The sequence below is a fragment of the Callithrix jacchus genome, chromosome X (genome assembly GCF_049354715.1).
Source record: "Callithrix jacchus isolate 240 chromosome X, calJac240_pri, whole genome shotgun sequence".
In the NCBI taxonomy this organism is placed as follows: domain Eukaryota; kingdom Metazoa; phylum Chordata; class Mammalia; order Primates; family Cebidae; genus Callithrix; species Callithrix jacchus.
Window position 1 is genome coordinate 10347791 of NC_133524.1, and position 19531 is coordinate 10367321.

At 44.3% G+C, this 19531-nt stretch overlaps 2 protein-coding genes and 1 long non-coding RNA gene across 5 annotated transcripts in view; 2 read left to right on the top strand and 1 right to left on the bottom strand.

Moving 5' to 3' along the window:
• WWC3 (WWC family member 3) overlaps positions 1-3366 on the top strand; it is a 131421-nt gene extending 128055 nt beyond the window's left edge. For both annotated transcript variants that reach the window (XM_035289509.3, XM_035289510.3), the window contains one exon: positions 352-3366. In XM_035289509.3, coding sequence (XP_035145400.1) covers positions 352-418 — 67 coding nt within the window. In that variant the 3' untranslated portion in view covers positions 419-3366. The remainder of the gene's footprint in view (positions 1-351) is intronic.
• Positions 3367-8957: 5591 nt separating this feature from the next.
• On the bottom strand, positions 8958-14968 carry LOC108589896 (uncharacterized). The gene is made up of 2 exons (XR_001909216.4): positions 14672-14968; positions 8958-9695 (listed from the first exon to the last, which is right to left on the bottom strand). It is a non-coding gene; the product is annotated as an uncharacterized LOC108589896 (long non-coding RNA).
• Positions 14969-16548: 1580 nt separating this feature from the next.
• Positions 16549-19531, top strand: part of CLCN4 (chloride voltage-gated channel 4) — an 81601-nt gene continuing 78618 nt past the window's right edge. Inside the window, exon 1 of one of the 2 annotated variants that reach the window (XM_035289519.3) lies at positions 16549-16993. The gene's annotated coding sequence lies outside the window, so the exon portion shown is untranslated. The remainder of the gene's footprint in view (positions 16994-19531) is intronic. The other variant, XM_035289518.3, reaches the window with a different exon arrangement.

Sequence of the window (19531 nt, forward strand, 5' to 3'; positions counted from 1 at the left end):
GCTTCCTTCCTTGTTAAGGCTGAATAAAATGTGTCTGACTTTTAGCCCTAATTTTTGTATACCTTTAATATTCACGTAGTTTTCACTTTTTTATTCATTTGTTCATATGGCAGGTATTTCCTGAGCACCTAATAAACACCAGGCAGTATTCTAGACACTGGAGATGAAGGAACCCCTGCCCTTATGGTGCTTCATAATTAACATTTGGAGACTCTGCATACAAGCACATGTGTTGTTGGGGACTTAAATGCAGTTTGTTGTGTGAATAAGAAAAGCCATGATTGATATGAGAGCCATCAGCTTTCCGTGTCTTCATATCAGCTTCTGACCTGTGATTCTCTCTGGTCCCAGGGAGAAGATAGCATTCTTCACCAGGCCAAGGATCAACATACCTCCCCTCCCAGCCGACGACGTCTGATCGAGTGCATTGTGCACATGAAGTATTTATCTGCCTGTTTTATTTTCATGAAGTTCTTAGACTAGCTGAATTTGTCTTTAAAATATTTGTGCAAAGCTATTAATATACACATTTTGTAAAAAACAAACCACGTATATCTCTACATATATATTTTATAATAGTGACGGCAACAGGGCTTGGTTTTCCTTGTTGTGAAATTGACATCTCTGAAGACAGGTTATTTTATAAAAGATCAATTATCATGTTAAGAATGTACAGTTTTTATGCTGTTTTATTTGACTTAAAGGCTGGAAGACAGAAACGAAGTGAGTTCAGGCAAATTCACTGTATTGTAATTTATTTATAGTACTTTTTTTTCCTTGAAGGAAAATACTGACTTTAAGATGTATTTTAAGACTGAAATTTTGTTCTTCAGTACTTGTCATGCAGTAGAATGGAACTTGGGGCTGGTTTTGTTTTTGACACCTGAAATGCAAACACTATATGCTAAATTTGTCACTCGTATCATATGTGCATTTACCATGTATATTGTACACGCTCACTCCCTTGATGTCATGTTAAAGTGTCCCCTGCAGTGGTTCAGTCGTGACTCGGAAGTGTGTGTGTGTTGCAGAAGTCAGTCTCCGGCGTGGGCCGCGCGCTAACCGCTCATTTCTGTGTTGTCTTCGGAGGCATCTTGCTGTGCTCAGCGTGAGTCTGAAGCAGGCATCAGAGCCTCTGGTTTACCGGGCTTCAGCCTGTTTGCTCATAGTGGCTGTCTGTGGCGCTTCAGCCTGCCTGTCCTTGGTGGCTGTCCATGCTGCCACCTCCCCCCAGCCTACCCTGTCTGGCTGTAACAGACCAGGAGGGTGGTGGAGGAACTCCTGCCACACCACTGTATTATGAGGGAAAGTGAAAGGGAATCAGGAACTAGGAACGCCCATACTGGTTGACTCTGTGGGTGAATCTAGCCGTTAGGACATAGACACAATCACCTTTGAAGGTGCTTTTTTTTTGGGGGAGGTAACTAGAACTACCCAGCAATAGTCCACAGGAGAGGATCGGGTTTGATTCAGAAGGCCCCCTGTACTGGAGTCAACCCAGTATTCCTCAAGAAATCTTAGAACTAGTTCATGAGGAAAAAAAAAATTAATGTAATTAAATATATGCCATTATTCTCTGAAATGCCAAATGATATAAATATTTTGCCCAATACATATTTATTGTAGATGAAAAGCAGTCTTTGATGAGGCCTCGATTTGAGTATCTGGGGTGGGCCACGGGAAATGTCAGAGGAATCAGAACTCAGAACTCTTCTTCCTGGACCTTTCTTCCCTTCCCTTGGAAATGTCCCTTTGAATCAGGCCTCTCTCTTCTCATCAATCTGTAGCTTCCCTCTTTGTATAACCTGCTTTCCTTTTTACATTTATTAAAAGTGGATTTTGTAAAAGCATTTCATTGACACGCGACCTATCACGGATAATGGAATTCGTCAGTGGTGGTAAGACTCAACTCCTGATGCTTTTCACAGTTCTTGTCTCTTGCTATGTATTTCTGCCTCTAGTTTTGCATGTTTTGCTTTTTTTTTTTTTTTTTTTTTTTTTTGGCCAATTCCTTTTTGTATGTGCCCACAACAGAGGTGGGGAGACACAGAGCACCCTGGGTCCTTCCCAGCACTGCCGGGCAAGCCCTGTCTCCAGGCCCCGGCTGTTGAAACTTTCAAGGGCAACGAACAACCATCCACATTGCTGGACCCTCGGCTGGGCAGGGCCAGCTCATTTCCATCTCGGCCCCCGGACACCCAGCCTGTGCCCCACAAGGATCTCTCCAAGAGGGAGGGACTGAGGCTACTTTTCTGCCAACCCCTATTAATTGTAATGTGGGGAGACCCACTGTGTCAGTGCAAGAAGCTCCAGACAAATGTTTTCAAATAAATTCCACTGCCCAGCCTGCACAGATTTCCCTTTGAAGTACTTCCCTTCTACTGTGACACCCAAAGAGTTTTTTTTTATTTTTTATTTTTTTTAAAGAGACAGGATCTTGCTTTGTGGCCCAGGCTGGAGTGCAGTAACATGATCATAGCTCACTGCAGCCTCAACCTGCTAGGCTCAAGTGACCCTCCTGCCTCAGCCTCCCAAAGTTCTGAGATAACAGACATGAGCCACTGTGCCTAGCTTATTTTGATTTTTTTTTTTTAAGAGTCAAGCTCTCATTCTGTTGCCCAGGTTGATGTTGGACTTGGGAGCCACCATGCCTACCTAGCCTTTTAAAAATAGAATCTCACTGTTAGCACGCAAGAAATAGATGCAGCCCCTGCTTCCGTATCAGTCCAATGAGCCCTTGTGTTTGCTGCCTTTCCTTTGAACCTCCCCCGGCTCCCCTACCTGGGTCTGCTTTTGCAGCTGAATGCAGTCATGTCAAGCAAAGAAAATCAAGACGAAGGAAGGCCAGAGAGCCAGGTGGTTCCCTGCGGACGCACGTACAGGCAGTGGAGGCCACCCAGGCAGGCGGAAGGACACCAAGCACCCTGTGTTGCTTGTCATTCATGATGTGGTCTTGGAGTATCTGGCTAGATCAGACTCCACGCTGCCCAGAAAATACCCCACATGCCAGAAAAGTGAAGTGAGCCGAAGGGGCATTTCCATCTGTCCATCTACTAGGCCTCAAGATAAAAAAGACACTGCCAAGTTTTAGGAGCCATTCTGGTCTGAAAACCATCAGGATCCTGCCACCAGGGTTCTTTTGAAAGAGAATCACATGTAAAAGGGAATTTGGCTTTCACTTCATCTAATCACTGAATTGTCAGCTTTGATTGATAATTGTAGGACTAAGTAGCCTTCTGTTGTGGGAATAAGTTATAATCAGTATTCATCTCTTCGTTTTTGTCACTGTTTTCTCTCTAATTGTGTCATTTGTACTGTTTGAAAAATATTTCTTCTATAAAATTAAACTAACCTGCCTTAAGAACAGAGTGGGAATGTGTGGTTTTATGGAGAAAAATATTTAATTATGGAAATGTAAATATATAAAAAAGTGTTTCTAAGCATAAAAATAGAGGTATAAAATCAGAGAAAATAGTAAGCTGAACACAGCCCTCATCCAGCTTCAACACCATCAGTCATGGCTGCCCTCAAATCTATCCCTCCAGCCCACCTTCTCCTCTTAGAACTTGAAGCAAAGCCCATACAGCTTGCTGCTTCATCTTTAAATATTTTAATATGTATCGCTAAAAGAGAAAAACACGCAATAACCTTATCACATTTTAGCATGTAATAATGCTTTACTGTTACTGAATAGCCAAGGCTTTCTCTTCCGTCATTCTCTTTTCAACTCTTTGAACAGAATCTAAACATGATTCACTTACTGGGATTTTTCTGTCTGTGTTTTTCTTTTTTGGTAATAGTTTTCTTGATAATTACCCACTTAGTGGGTGTCCAGTGGTATCTCATTGTAGTTATTCACATGCCATACAATTCACCCATTTAATGTGTATCATTCATTGCTTTTAGGATATTCAGAGTTGTGCAAATATCACAATTTTTAGAACGTTTTCATCACCCCCCCAAAAAAGCCTCCAAACCCATTAGCAGTTGCTCCCCATTCCTCTGAGAGTCCAGCAACCAGTAATCTAGTCTCTGTCCCTACACATTTGCCCATTCTGGATATTTCATATCAATGACATCAAAGAATATGTGGCCTTCGGGTCTGGCTTCATTCACTTAGCATAATGCTTTCGAGGTTCATTCATGTTGTAGTGTGTGTTGGGACTTCATCCCTTTTGATGGCTGAATCATCTTCCATTGCATGGATGGGCCACATTTTCTTCATTTATCAGTTGATGGACACTTCGTTTCCACTTTTTGGCCATTATGAATAATGCTGCTGTGAAATTGCACATTCAAGCTTTTGTGTGAATATGTTTTCATTTCTCTTAGGTCTATACCTAAAAGTGGAATCACTGGGCTACATGGTAATGCTATGTTTAACTCTTTGAGGCCCTGCCACTCTTTCCACAGCAGCTGCACATTTTCCAGTCCTACCAGCAGTGCACTGGAGCTCCAGTTGCTCCACATCCTGCCCAACACTTGTTATGTCCTTTTGCTTATAGCTGTCTTAGTGGGTGCCTAGTGGTATCTCATTGTAGTTATGTCTGGCTTTTTTTTGAGATGGAGTCTTGCCCTGTTGCCCAGGCTGGAGTGTCGTGGTGTAATCTTGACTCACTGCAGCTTCCACCTCCTGGGTTCAAGTGATTCTCCTGCTTCAACCTCTGGAGTAGATGGGATTACATGTGTGTACCACCACACCCAGCTAATTTTTGTATTTTTAGTAAAGACAGTTTTGCCATGTCGGCCAGGCTGGTCTTGAACTCCTGACCTCAAATGACCACCCACCTTGGCCTCCCAAAGTGTTGGGATTACAGGCATGAGCCACCATGCCCCACTAAGTCAGGTTTTTATTTTGCCTCTACCCTATTTTTTCCCTCTGGTTACAGGTAACCATTGAAAAGAGATTACTGTTTATCCTTGCTTTGTTATTTTAAAATATAAGTAGTTATATAAATGTGTGTACATGCAGATATATACATGTGTGCATATACACATGTACATATGACTATACACAAACATGAACACATCTATATTTGTATTTCTCTCCTTTCTTTGGCAAATGGTAGCACAAAACACACTTCTTTACCTGACTTTTTTCACTTAAAAGTATATCCCAGCCAGTGGTGGTGGTGCACACCTGTAGTCCCAGCTACCTGGGAGGCTGAGATGTGGTCCACATCTCTTTTAAAAAAAGAAAAATAGATATAACTCTGAGACCACCAAAGTCCGTATTGGCTGCTATAACAGTTTACCACAAGCGTGGGGGCTTAAAACAAAAATTTATTTCACAGTTCACAAGGCCAAAATTGCTAAATCAAGGTGTCGCCAGGGCTACCCTCTCTTCAAAGGCTGTAGGGGAGGATCCTTCCTGCCTTTTCCAGCTCCTGATGCTGCTGACAATCCTTGGCTCTTCCAAGGGACATGACTCCACTTTCAGTCCCATCGTCACATCACTGTTCCCTCTGCATTTTTCCCTGTCTTCTCTCTCTTACAAGAACATCTGCCATTGGATTTAGGGCCTACCCGGTTAATCCAGGATGATCTCATCTCCAGGTCTCTAATTACCTCTGCAAAGACTCTTGCCAAATAAGGTCACATTCCCAAGTTCCTGGTAGACATATCTTTAAGGCAAACCATTCAATCCACCATGATCTGTCCTCTGCACCTCCCCCAAATTCACATCCAATCCACAAGCAAAATACATTCACCCCATCCCCATATCCCCCAAAGTGGTACATATAGGTATTCTTTTTGTTTTACCTTTGCATACATTAGTGGATGTACCATAGTTTATTCAGCTATCTTCTGGTGACTTATAGTCATGCTATTAAAAATAATTCAACCAGCTGGTGCAGTGGTTCATGCCTATAATCCCAGCACTTTGGGAGGCCAACGTGGGTGGATCACGCGGTCAGGAGTTTGAGACCAGCCTGACCAACATGGTGTAAAACCCCATCTGTACTAAAAATGCAAAAATTAGCTGGGTGTGATGGCACGTACCTGTAATCCCAGCTACTCAGGAGGCCAAGGCAGGAGAATCACTTGTGCCCAGGAGGCGGAGGTGGCAGTGAGCCAGGATCGCACCATGGCACTCCAGCATGGGCAACAGAGCGAGATTCTGTCTCAAAAATAATAAAATAACAAAGTCTTCTGCAGACATCTTTTCACATTTTTGCCAGGGTTTCTTTTTTTATTTCATTGATAGAAACAGCATTGCCGTGCTGCCCATGCTGTTCTCCAACTCCTGGTCTCAAGCTATCCTCCCGCCTCAGTCTCCCAAAGTGTTGGGATTTCCTGTGTGAGCCACTCTGCCTGACCTTTGCCAGGGTTTTCATGAGTTACATCCCAAGAAGTGGGATCTCTGGGTCAATGGTAATGCATGTGGCATGTTGCTGGGTTTCGCCGCATTTCCCCATAGGGGCTTTACCATTTTGTATTCTCACCAGCAGTGGATGAGACAGTTCCCCCACAGCCTCAGCAACAGAATGGTGTCATGTGTGTGTCTTTGCCAATTGCAGAGGTGAGAAAACATCTCAGCACAGTCTCAATTTGTGCTTAAGAGCAAAGCTGCTTTAATTATAGGGCTTGTTGGTAAGTTTTAATATCAGTTAGGGCTAGCCCTCCTTCCTTTCTTGTTTCTCAGTGCCTTCCTGGATATTCTTGCTTATTGTTCTTCCAAAGGAATTTTATAATTTTCTAGCTCCAAGGGAAAAAATTATGGAATCTACTGGAATTGCATTAAACTTACACATTTGTGAGAACTGACGTCTTTATGATGCTGAATCCTCCTATCCAGGAATGTATTATGTATTTCAATTTGTCCAAGACTAATTTTGTGTCTTTCAGGAATGCTTTACAGTTTTGCTCATATATATTTTGGATATTTCTTGATAGGTTTTTGCCCATTTTGTTTTCTATCTTTGCATAAAGACAGAAAATAAAGATAAGATAAATACAAATACATGCAAGTTATTTACCTTTTTTCAGACTTTGGTGGAGAAGCTAGTGTTTCCCCATAAAATGAAATTGAGGCCGAGTGTGGTGTCTCGTGCTCATATCCCAGCATTTTGAGAAGCTGAGATGGGAGGATTGCTTGAGTGCAGAAGTTCAGGATCAGCCTGAGCAACATAAGGAGACCCTGTTTCTACAAAAATTACAAAAAATTAGCTGGACATGGTGGCATGCACCTGTGGTCCTAGATACACAGGAGGCTAAGGTGGAAGAATTGCTTGAGCCCCAGAAGTCAAGGCTGCAGTGAGCCATGTTCATGCCATTGCACTCCAGCCTGGATGACAGAGGGAGACCCTGTGTCGAAGAAAAGTGGCTGGGTGTGGTAGCTAACACCTGTAATCCCAGCACTTTGGGAGGCCAAGGCGGGTGGATCGTGAGGTCAGGAGTTCAAGACCAGTCTGGCCAACATGATGAAACCCCGTCTCCACTAAAAATACAAAAAATTAGCCAGGTGTGGTGGCAGGCGCCTGTAATCCCAGATACTTGGGAGGCTGAGACAGGAGAATTGCTCGAACCCTGGAGGCAGAGGTGGTAGTGAGCAGGGATTACACCACTGCACTCCAGCCTGGGCAACAGAGTGAAACTCTTGTCTCAAAAAAAAAGTCAAAAATAACTTTTAACAATGCTACGGTGGCCATATTTTACTTGTTGAAGTTGCCAAAGCAAAAAGAAGAAAGCCTTTCCCTCCTGGCTACCTATGGACACTCCCTATCTTCTCTCTGACCCACTCTTCTACAGTCCCCAACTTGAGTTAACTCCTACTTGTCCTTGGATAGCTTAAGCATGCCTTCTCAAAAAGGCTGGAAGTGGTCTCCATTCCTGAATAAATCTGGCCCCTCTGCTTTATGTACATGTATGAGTTTGCTAGGGCTGCCGTAACAAAGTCCCACAGACTGGGTGGCTTCAACAACAAACACTGACTTTCTCACCGTCTAGAGGCTGGAAGTTCAAGGTGAAGGTGCTGGCAGAGCTGGTTTCCTGAGGCCTCTCCCCTCAGCTTGCTGCCTCCTCACATAGTCATCACTCTGTGCACACAAGACCCTGGGATCGCCTCTTTTTTTTTTTTATAGGGACATCAGTCAGTGGGAATAGGGCCCCACCCTTAACGGCCTGATGTTAAAACCTAATCACTTCTTTAAATAACTTATCTCCAAATATAGTCACATTCTGAGGTGCTGGGGAGTTGGGACTTCAACGTATGAATTTGGGGGGACATAATTCACCCTTGGCAGTATTTTTCCACATCAGTCAATACTTCTTTTGATTGGGAAGACCTGTATCATGACTGTCTTCTCCATGGACTATAAGAGGCACTTGGCAGAGGGACACAGTCACTCCAGAGTGTGACTGATCCTCAGGCCTTGCATTTTACCTGGTGCAGACAGAGGGCTCCCTAAATAGGAATCTGATGAATCAATGAGCCAAGGCTCTGTTCTCTTCCAATGGCTGCTGTAACAGATGACCATAAACTTGGTAGCTTAAAACAACACATATTTATGCTTTTCCTTTTCTGGAGGGGAGAAGTCTAAACTGGGTCCGAATGGGCTAAAATCAAACTGCCAGCAGGGCTGTGTTCCTTCTTCAGGCTCGTGGGAAGATTCTGTGTCCTGGCCTCTTCCAGCTTCTATCCTCCATCTGCAAGGCCAGCAGTGTAGCAGCTTCAAATCTCCCTCTCTGATCATGGCTTCCATTGTCATATCTCCTTCTCTGACTCTGACCCTCCTCTCTCCCTTTTATAAGGACCTTTGTGATGACACTGGCAGCACTGTGGCCACCCAGGATCATCTCCCCACTATCTTAGGATCCCTAATCACATCTGCAAAATCTCTTTTGTCATGTAAGGCAACATCTTCACAGGTCCTGGGAATAAGGGGTGTTGGAAAGAGATGTTGGAAATAGATGCTTGGTGCTGCAAAGAAAAATTAGCACTAAGACAAAGGATCTTTCAGCAACACAATTTTTACTTACTGGACTGCAGGAAGGGCACTCTCAGCCATCTTGCCGTGAGAGTACAAAGAACAAAGGGAAACACACAAATTTATCCCTTACGCATTTAGGGTCATCCTTATTTCTGTGTCTAATCTCCGTTGGCTGGAGCCAGACCTCACAATCTAAACTAAAACCTGATTGGCTAACAACTTAAAACTTTTCTAAACAGGTAAAAGCAATGGAGAGCTGGGACATGCCTGTGAGCATGTCCAGCACAGATACTTTGGTTAAACTACAAGGACATAGTGTACTACGTGCCCATAAGCATGGCATGTCTAACAGCTACATAGGATAGGGCTTAACAAAGTTATTAACACACTCAGGATTTAACAAGAAAGGAAACTTTAAAAAGGAAGTTTTCTACTTAACACAGGGGGTGAACATCTTTGGGGAAGTCATGCTCGAGCCCACCCTAGAAGCACTGAACTTTGAAAGGCTGGTTCCTGTATTCAGTACGTATGTACTCTGGCATGCATTGCAAGTTTTGCTTTGGAAAAAGTGATCAGATTCTCCACTCTTTTCTTAGAAGGTTTCCAGGCTCCTGGTGAAGTCCAAAGGCAGAGGCTGCACATTCAGTGGTATTTGGAAGCATCTTGTCTGAGACTTGTGGCTAGAGGCACATGGCCTTCTGGAATCTGTGCCTTTCCATCGTTCCCACCAACAGACGCTCTGGCCAGATTGCTTTTTCTACCCTGCAATTACAGGCAGACTCCAATGAGTAATAAACACAAATTGTTTTATTGCAATGGAATTCGTTTAAAAGAATTGCTTTACTGTATCATCCAATAGAATTATCTGCGATGATGGAATTGTTTTATATCTGCACTAAAATATCATAGTGACAAGCCACATGTAGCTCTTGAGCGTCTGACGTGGCTAGTGCGACTGAGGGACTGAATTTGAACCTTTAAGTTAAATTCATTTTTATGTAAATAGCAACTGTGGCTGGTGGCTACCAGAGTAGAGCAGTGCAATTCTAGAAAAATCCCATTTCCAGCCCAAGGCACCTGGACAAGAAGCAGGTTTTCTCAGAGGCCAAGTCTGGGGTGAGAAAAGCTGTTCACTGTCCAGGTACAGTAAAACAACTGACTTCTCTTGTCCGTGTGTGGTGGAGATGCCGTCGAATAATGGCTGCTGTGCATCAGTTTCCAGCTCCCCATTCAGTAGTTCAAAGGAAGCTATGGCAGGAGAATTTACACCATGAGAATCAGCACATGCTACAAATCAAGGCTCCCTCCCCATACCCGACCTTTGGAAAGCTGGGTTATTTAACATTGACCAACATGCCACCGTGCATATGCCAATTGGAGGAGATAGGCCTACTGAATTGCCTTGGCACCATCTGGGTCTCCTGGCACTCACAGAGAGAAAGGGGACAGTGGCAGCTCCACAATTCTTACCATCAGAGAGTAAAAACACCATATGGTTGCTTAAGGGATGGCAACACTTCTCTTAGCCCTTAGAGCTACACGGGCTCTTTTCTCAGGCTTCCTAGAACAGACGATGTCCTTGACAACAACTCCACTGCAAAAGCGGAGGGATGTCAAAGCTGTTGTTGGTCACATCAGTCAAGGCCTTTCCTTTGGATAGTTGTCAGGGCAATGGGGTCCGAGTTTGGAACTTTTGGATGTCTGCTGAGATCTGTGAACATGGCCCAGAATGCCTAGAAAAGGCTAGATTGCATATTCTTATATTCCGTGTCACTTACTTGTCCCCGAAATCTTTTAGGAGGCTGTCATGTGGATAGCCCCCAGCCAGGTATGGAGGCAACTCATTCATTCATTCATTGGAGACAGTGTATTCAGGTGTAAAGGAGTTCAGGACCCAATGATAGATCAAAGAGGGTCCTCATCTCCAGGTTTTATGATGGGCCCCCCATTTATAGAATAATTTACTCAGAGCTGGAATTTGGAGGAGGTGAGAGAGGCACTCACCTTGGGTGCAAAATGTAAGAGGGCACCAAAAAAATCAGTAATCAAGATAAGATACTGGCCAGGCGCGATGGCCCACACTTGTAATCCCAGCACTTTGGGAGGCCAGAATGGGTGGATCACCTGAGGTCAGGAGTTGGAAACCAGCCTGACCAACATGGTGAAACCCCGACTCTACTAAAAATACAAAAATTAGCCAGGTGTGATGGGGGCGGGGGTGCCTGTAATCCCAGCTACTCAGGAGGGTGAGGCAGAAGAATTGTTTGAACTCGGGAGGCAGAAGTTGCCGTGAGCTGAGATCAAGCCATTACACTCCAGCCTGGGCGACAAGAGTGAAACTCCATCTCAAAAAATATATATATATTATTTATAAAATCAAAATTAATGCATAAAATTACAATGTCCAAAATATCAACATTTTCAATAGACAGGCTGTGGGGGGTTGTTTTACTCCCCTTCAGTGTTGTGCCAGGGAGCACAGTCAATTCCAGTTAGCAAGGGGTTACTTGGCCAGGATGTCTCTGAAGAGGAGGTTTATGTGGGTGCAAATAAATTGGGCCACAGGGACCATTATACATATGTTCTGTGCATGTGTGTTTCAGGTGTAGGGTCTTTATTGGCTTTCTCCACTTGGTTCAAAATACAAGAGGATATCTTGACCGCTGTATTTAGGGGTGTACGTCTTTCCTTGTGTCTCAAGTTTCAATAAGGCACTGCTTGTGCTCTTTCCAGAGCTCTCACTTAAGGCTCACACACCTCCAAGTGCTGGATACTGTTACTCTTCCTCTTCCCTGTTTTACAGAAGGGAAAAGTGAAGCTTGCAGAAGGTTGGCAAAATAGTACAGGCAGTAATATTGCAATACAGCCATGTAATATTTCAAAATGGTACTGATTAAAGATGTTGGCAGAGAACATTCGGGAAAATTTTAGTTATGGTGTAACAAACACTGTATCTCGGAGACAGTGCTACATGCTGGGCTTTCAAAGAACAGGTAAGTGCAGCTCCCCTCTGTCCCTCCAGGAGCTCATGGGTTAATGTGAGTAAATGATTTGGATTGAAGCTGATGAGTGCTATGCAGAGGGTCCCAGGGAGCTGTGGCTCCAAGAAAGGTGGAGAGATCGTCAGAGAGGCACCTGGGGAAGAAGCTGGGGTCTCAGCCAGAGAAGACCCAGCCTGACCCCAGGGTGCTCCAGCCTCCATCAGAACAGGAGGCTGATGTCATGGCTGTCTCTGAGCCTCTATGCAAAATGGGTGCACAGCGGTAGATCTGACCTACTCCGGTTAACCAGCTGCCTCGAGAATCAGATGATGTGAAGTGCTGCAGAGGAAGGCTCTCTCTACCAGGTGCATGTACTGCATCAGTATAAGGGGGTTTGGCCGGGCGCGGTGGCTCACACCTGTAATCCCAGCACTTTGGGAGGCTGAGGCAGGCGGATCAGTTGAGATCAGGAGTTTGAGACCAGCCTGGCCAACATAGTGAAACCCCATCTCTATTAAAAATACAAAAATTAGCCAGGCATGGTGGCAGGCGTCTGTAATCCCAGCTACTCAGGAGACTGAGGCAAGAGAATCGCTTGAATCTGGGAGGCGGAGGTTGCAGTGAGGAGAGATCACACCACTGCACTCCAGCTGGGTGATGAAGTGAGACCGTCTCTCTCTCTCTCTCTCTCTCTCTCTCTCTCTATATATATATATATATATATATACATATATATATATATATATACGTACACACACACACACACACACATATATATGAGGTTTGGATACAAAGATGCAATAGGGTCCTCCAGGTTTTGTAAAACCCACCATTTATAAAATAATTGATTAGTGAGTTTTAATTATTTAATGGTGAGAAAATGTCAGTTTTCATAGATTTGCATCCAAATCTATGAAAATTTCCCATACACCTCTGTGCCCAGCCACACAGTTCTCCTCCCTAGCAGTAACACCATAGCAGTTCCCGGTGTCTGTTTTCAGAGGTGATGTGTGGTGCACACACAGGTGGGCAATGACACTTCCCACCTGCCGAGAGTACTACCTTTAAAGGATTTAGAATGAAGCAGAGTTTCCAGCACATCATACAATGGAAAACTCTTGAAAATGGCTGGGAAATGGAACATCTTCAGCACTATGATATTTTGGACCGCTATGTTCATTGTCCCAGGAGGTGGGAGTGGGAGGGAGCTGTCCTATACACTGTAGGATGCTCAGCAGCAGCCCTGGCCTCTACCCACTTGATGTTAGGAGCACACGGCCCCTCCCATTCCAGTTGTGGCTGCCAAAAATGTCCCCTGAGGGAAAGGGAGTAATATCATCCCCCATTAAGAACCACTGTTCTAAACCTTGTATCACATCTGTAGAAAACTGGCAGATCAGAGAAAAAATGTAGAAGATTCAAAGGGATAGGAAAGATAAATCTGTGAAGACAAGGGAAAGAGCCTGTAGTCCTCAGTTACTCAGGAGGCTGAGGCGGGAGGATCCCTTGAGCCCAGGAATTTGAGGTTGCAGTGAGCCAGGATTGTGCCACTGCACTCCAACCTGGGAGACAGAGCGATACCCTGTTCCCAATGAACAAACAAAAATCTCAAAGGTTATTATTCTGTAACTATTGAAAGAATATTTTCATGAAGGATGGCAATAACCAGCTTTCTATCTCCACACAGGGCAAAATAAAAAGAAGTCGTTTAAATAGAAGAGAAATTAAAACTGGATATACCGATGATTGAATATTTACAACGGCCCCTGAATGGCAGTTTCTTTCCTGAAGATCTTCATGAAAGAATAATCTAGGATGGCTAGGAATTGTTCCCTCAGGGCTTTGTGGTTAAAAGTTCAGAATCTTCAAGTAATGAAACCTGCATTAAAAAAATTAGCCAAAACTGTTTATTCCATAATCATATCTACATGGTGGTTTTAAGAAAACAATTTTTTTCTTGCTATAAAAGCAATACATATTCACTGTGGAAAAATGAGAAAATATCACTAAGCTTAAAAGAAGAAAAATGTAAAACACTCTTAATCCCACTAACCAGGGAGATACCATGTTTGATACTTTAGTGAATTCATTTCCTAATAATTTTCTATGTTGTTTGTAAAGGTATATGTGTAGATATAAATGTATTACACCTATATAGAAACAATGGATCACTCAGCAAGCACATAATGCTTTGAAGCTTCAATTTTTTCCATTTAATCCACTGCAAATGTATTTTTCCATTTGTAAGTATGTACCACCATATAAGTTTTGATTCTTCCACTGCATAGATGTCTTATAATTTAAAACATCTCCTGTTTTTGGAGATTTAACTTGCTTCCAGTGCTTTGAGGTTCTAAATAATATTGCAGCAAACTTTCCCTAGTCAGAGGTTTGCATACTCTTCTTCCCCCACCCCACCCGCCCCAGGGCAGATTCTTGGGCATCAAGTTGCTAGAGCTGTAGCACCCTGAGTAATTGGTGAAACTGTCTTTCTAAGGCATTTGGTGGGAAAAATGCTGAACAGACCACCAGAAAATTGCTCAATTTACATTCCCACGGGTGGTATTGGTTTTTGTTTTTTTTTGTTGTTTTGTTTTTTAATCTTTGCTAAATTGACAGTTTGAAAGGCGAGCTTGGAGGGTGTTCAGAGAGCTCTCATTCTGTTGAGAATTGGAAGGCCCAGTTTTTTGCTTTTTTTTTTTTTTTTTTTTTTTACAATTGAGCAATCACCTGGAAAAAAGAGAAGGTGAAACTAACCTATTGCAAAGAAACTACTCCAGGATGAAGAAGGTTGCCTGTATTTCGTCATTTCAGCCAAGCCGGAACACAGAGCAAGGCTGTCTGCATCGTGCTACCATCCTCTTCAGTCTGCAGGGCATTTGATACACTCACCACCTCCCATTGATTCTGCGAACTCGGGTCACAGAATTCCGTGCAGCCCAGCCTCTGAGGGTGGGGCGTCCTGTCTCCGGGACGCTGGGTTTTCTCTGGACACGAATGTCCCAGGGGTAGGAGGCGAAGGACACTGGCACGGCGGGCCTCCGGCGCCAAGAGGTGACCAAGCTGACTGGGCAGGGCTGAGTGGCTGGGCCGAGCACGTGATGCTCCGAGCCTGCCTCCGAGGCCCTCTGGGCGCCTGAGGCTGAAATCGACATTTGCCTCTGGCAGGAAAATGAGCTTGTCACTTTCTGCCTTCATCAGACCCTCAACCCCAAGGAGCAGATTTCGGTAGCGTTTTAACTTTATATCTCAGAATCTGAAAGCGGAAGGTAAGCTGCTTATATCACTCAGAAAAACAAATTTGAGAGGAGTGACCTAGTAAACTACACTGCGACTTTGTTGATTTTTAAAACCTAGTGTTGAAAATAATTGATCGCCGTGAGAGTCAAGGGCTGTATTTTCCCCCAAATTAGAGATTAACCTTCTGAACAGAAATTTAGTTAATTTGGAGGGAATGATGGCCTAAAGGCCAGGGTTAAATATAGAAGGACAGGAAAGCTGCTGGAATAAATAGCAAGTAAACTTTAACCTGCTTGTAAAACAATCGGTTTCATGTCTCTTTCAGGGCTGTGAACAAAGGGAATGTTAAAATTGTGATTTTTAACTCAAGTGAAAGTAAATGAATCTATTTGTCTACAATTGGAATGCATATAAAAGCAGTCTTGGCTTTTGTCCTTTTACATTTCAAAAACGCTTGTGTGTTTTAGCAAAAGAAAAGTTTATACGTGCACTGCTTAAGTTTGAAATATGCTATTTCAAATTTATGAAATTATCACAGTTGTAATTTCCTAAAGGTTTTCTAGGCAAGGCTGTTACAGTTGTGAATGAGAAATGTTGACATTGTACATATTTTCTGTGATAGTAAAATGACTCATTTCTTCAGAATGTGATAAAAATTAGAAAATATGAAATAATGAGTTATTGTGAATTAACTCATGTCTGAGAGATTAAATGCCCTGCCAGAAGATGTAAGGAAACACACAAATACAACCATGCTCACGTGATAGTGCTTTGTTTTAAATCAACACATATTTAAGTAAGTAGTAGAAAAACGCAGTATCACCATTTTTTCCTTTGGCAAATACAAATTAATATTGGAATGCAGCTATTCAGAGTAATTAAAGCATCATTCATCTGTACAATTAGTATAACGTTCCATAATGAATTGCTTTGAACTAAAGTATTTGGTATAATAGATGATATACAATTTGAAACATGGAACCTCTATGCAAAGTGTGTCCATGCATGGTATTTTGTGTCATTTTGATTTGCATAAAATGTTTATTCCTCCACTGCATTTGATAAATACTAATTTTAAAACAAAACATGAAATTGTATTTCCTTTCACTGTAATCCCCTTATTGCTAATTCTTTTGAAATCCTATTACACGCTTGGAGCCTGTAATAATTTGGATTTCCTCTCCTGTGTGTTGTTTTTCATAATTCTTCGTGAAACGTCAGGAAAACTGCACACATCAAGCGAAACTCCCTGAGGGGCGGCCAGCGCGAGGGTTTCGGGCCATCGCCCCTCACCTCCGGGGACTTCCAGGGTCTTCCCCCCAACCCCGCGCGGACTTCTCCGCGTCACCCGAAGGGGTCACGTGGCAACGTGGGGCCCGCCTCCCGGTGACGTCACGGCGCTCGCAGCCGTCGCGCTGAAGAAAGGATGCTCGAGGATGCTGTCCAGGTGGGCGGCCTTGGGCGCGATGCGGCACTGCAGGTAAGGGGCGCGTGGCGCCGGGACGACCTCCCTGGCGTCCCCGGCGCCGCGGACGCTGCAGGGGAAGCCCGGCCCGCGGGTCTGCAGCCCGGCTGCGCCCCCCAAAACCCAAAGTGGGGCCTCTGGCTGCTGCCGCGCCTGCTGCCTACAGCTGCCTGGTGCAGCTGCACGCACCCGGCAGGGGATGGCCCGTGGCAGGCCCACGCATTACTTGGGTCTTGGCGTGCCCGCCCCAAGAAAGGGGGCAGGGGCCAGACAGAAAGACATGGGGAAGAAAAAAAAAAACGCTCCGGAGGGGGAACAAAATCTGAAATGACCACACTGCATGCATTCTACGTAGAGAGAGGGGCTTTTAAGAGGTACCTATCAATTGTTTTCCTGCTGTCATTCTGCTTCTTAAATAATGACATGGTTACTAATTACAGGCCTTTGTCCTCAGTAATTAGCCTCATTTCTTTCAAAGCAAAAGCGGACTGCGAAGTGGAAACTTCTTGGTTAGCAATTTAAGAGCCAGATGTGCAATCTAAATTGCTTTGCATTATTTTGCAAAGTTCCAGCATTTACAAGGCATACGTCGGAAATGTATCTTTTCTCCTTCCAGGTGTTTTAAGTAGATTAAAAAATAACAGTATCCAATAAAATAAAAATAAATTGCAGCCTCCAAAGGTAACATGTGAGTGTAAGAGACAGCTACATCTCTAAGAACCAAATGATTTTTAGCAGAGGGTGGGGGTGGAGACAAGAGCAAAACCTGAAAATTCCCACAGTTCTTTTTAATTCCCTCGCTGATCATTCGCATGCTGAATGGAGGGGCTTGATGACTCAGCGGCAGATGGCGGTGTGGGGGGGGAGTCAGGTGACTTCAATTCTAGCATGACAGTGGGTGGGGGATTTTAATGGACTCTTTCTACAGCATTTACATTCCTTTCTCTGGGTCAGGAAGAAACTGTAGCCAGGACTTGTGTGGGCACCCTTAGGGGGAGAATGTGGCCTTTTTTTTCCCCTCTAAAACCTGACCCTTCTGGAAGCTTTGGTGTCAGTAAACTGTACTGGAACTCACATTATGAATAATTTGACCCACCAGCAATGCTGGGGGGGGGGGGCCTGTAAAGCAATGCTATTTTCATCAATAATTAAAGGAGGCATTTCTTTCAGAATTTGGGACACCCAGATGTGTTGCTGCAGTAATTTAGTAACTTGTTTGTTGCAATTTTCTTCCTTTGGTTCAGTTTGGTTACAGCAATTAAGATCCTCGGGTCCCTACCCTCTTTTTCTCCCCCAGCCCAACCCTAGACAGAGCAAAGCAGATGATAGAGGAGGATCTAATAGAGACCTAGATTCCACTTCTTGCTTTGTGGCTGTGCAACCTTGGACAAGTCATTGTGTCTTTGGGCCTCGACTATCTTGTCCTCAAAGTAACAAAGGGGTTTAGGTCAGGGTGTCTCAACCTTGGGCACTACTGGCATTTGGGGCCAAATAACTCCTTGTGGTAAGGCTGTTCTGTGCTTGTGAAATGTTTAGCAGAATCCCTGGCCTCCACCAACTAGATGCTAGTAGCAACAACCCCCCACCGGCCCCCAGTTGTGACAATCAAAAATGTTGCCAGACATTTTCAAATGTCCCCTGAGGGCTCCATTGCCCCCTGTCAAGAACCACTGATTTAGATGATCTCGAAATGTTTTTCAGGCTCCAAGAATTCATTTTCTTATGATTGGTTTGTTGCCAAGCCCTTAATAAGAAATCTGATTTCCTTTCTTAATATTGTATATATTGGAAAACACACTGTGAAGGTGTTTTTATGCTGTGAATTTCCAGAAATAGCTTCTGTGAAAGAGGGAGGAGCTGTTTGTATGCCATTTGTAGCTGGGAGGCTAGCTTGGCAGAAAGGAGTGTGTTAGGGAAAGAGATAAAAAACAGAGCACTAGATGAATGTGTGTTGAAAGCTGCCGGGGCTTCGTGCTCAGCAGACCTGGAGCATGTCCCTGGACATACTCACTCTAACCCTGGGTTAGACCTAACAGTGGAGAGTCCATTTCCTTATCTGCAAAAGTGGGAATAACAGTGTCCACTCGGAGGTGCTGTCAGGATGAAATGACACGATATCTGGTGCTGGTGTGGGACGTGGTTAGGATAAGAGGGTGGTGACGTCTATGCAGCTAGCAGGAGGCAAACAAACTGTCTGTACCACCAGCAACAGGGACACTCGCTCAAGGGAGACATGGTCGCGTGCTTTAAGCATCAGTCCAGGGCTTGCATCTAAGGATCTGGCTTTGACACTTAGGGTGACTGTGGCTGCATCACTTCACCTCGAAGAGCTGCTGGCGAATCTGTAAAGCAGGGCCAACTGTACTTGCTGAGTCTGCTTCTTGGCTGTTGGGGAGGGACGGATGGAAGTGAGAGAGTCTGCAGGCTGGGAAACTCCCGAGAGTCGTCGGGAAGCAGGGATGGCAGCTGCATTGACATGTTTATTGTGTTTGTGTATGTGGAGGGTGCTCAGAATGGCCAGAAAACATTTCCTTGTGCCCCAGGCTTGGGACTTTGATATGTCCCTCCCCTGTGTTCCCTTGCTATCGGCTTGTGCGCTCTGTCTGTCTGATCATTCTTGGCACCATGAAAATGGTCTCCTGGAGGAGTTGGGAAAGCCCTGCTGGGGAAGTTGATCTTCAGTGAGGGAGATCCACTGTGCAGAGGGCTGGGGTGAGAGAAGCTGGCTTCATCCACTCCCCACGCCATCCAGGCTTCAGTCCATGGGCATCCAAGACTGAATGGACTGAAGCCTGTCCTCACAGGCTTCAGTCCATGGCCATCTAGGGCAGGTCTGTCACACTCCTGTGTGCCTCCGGTGGCCTTGGTACTCTGTGTAAGCCATCTGACTTTGTCTCTTCAACAAGGCAATA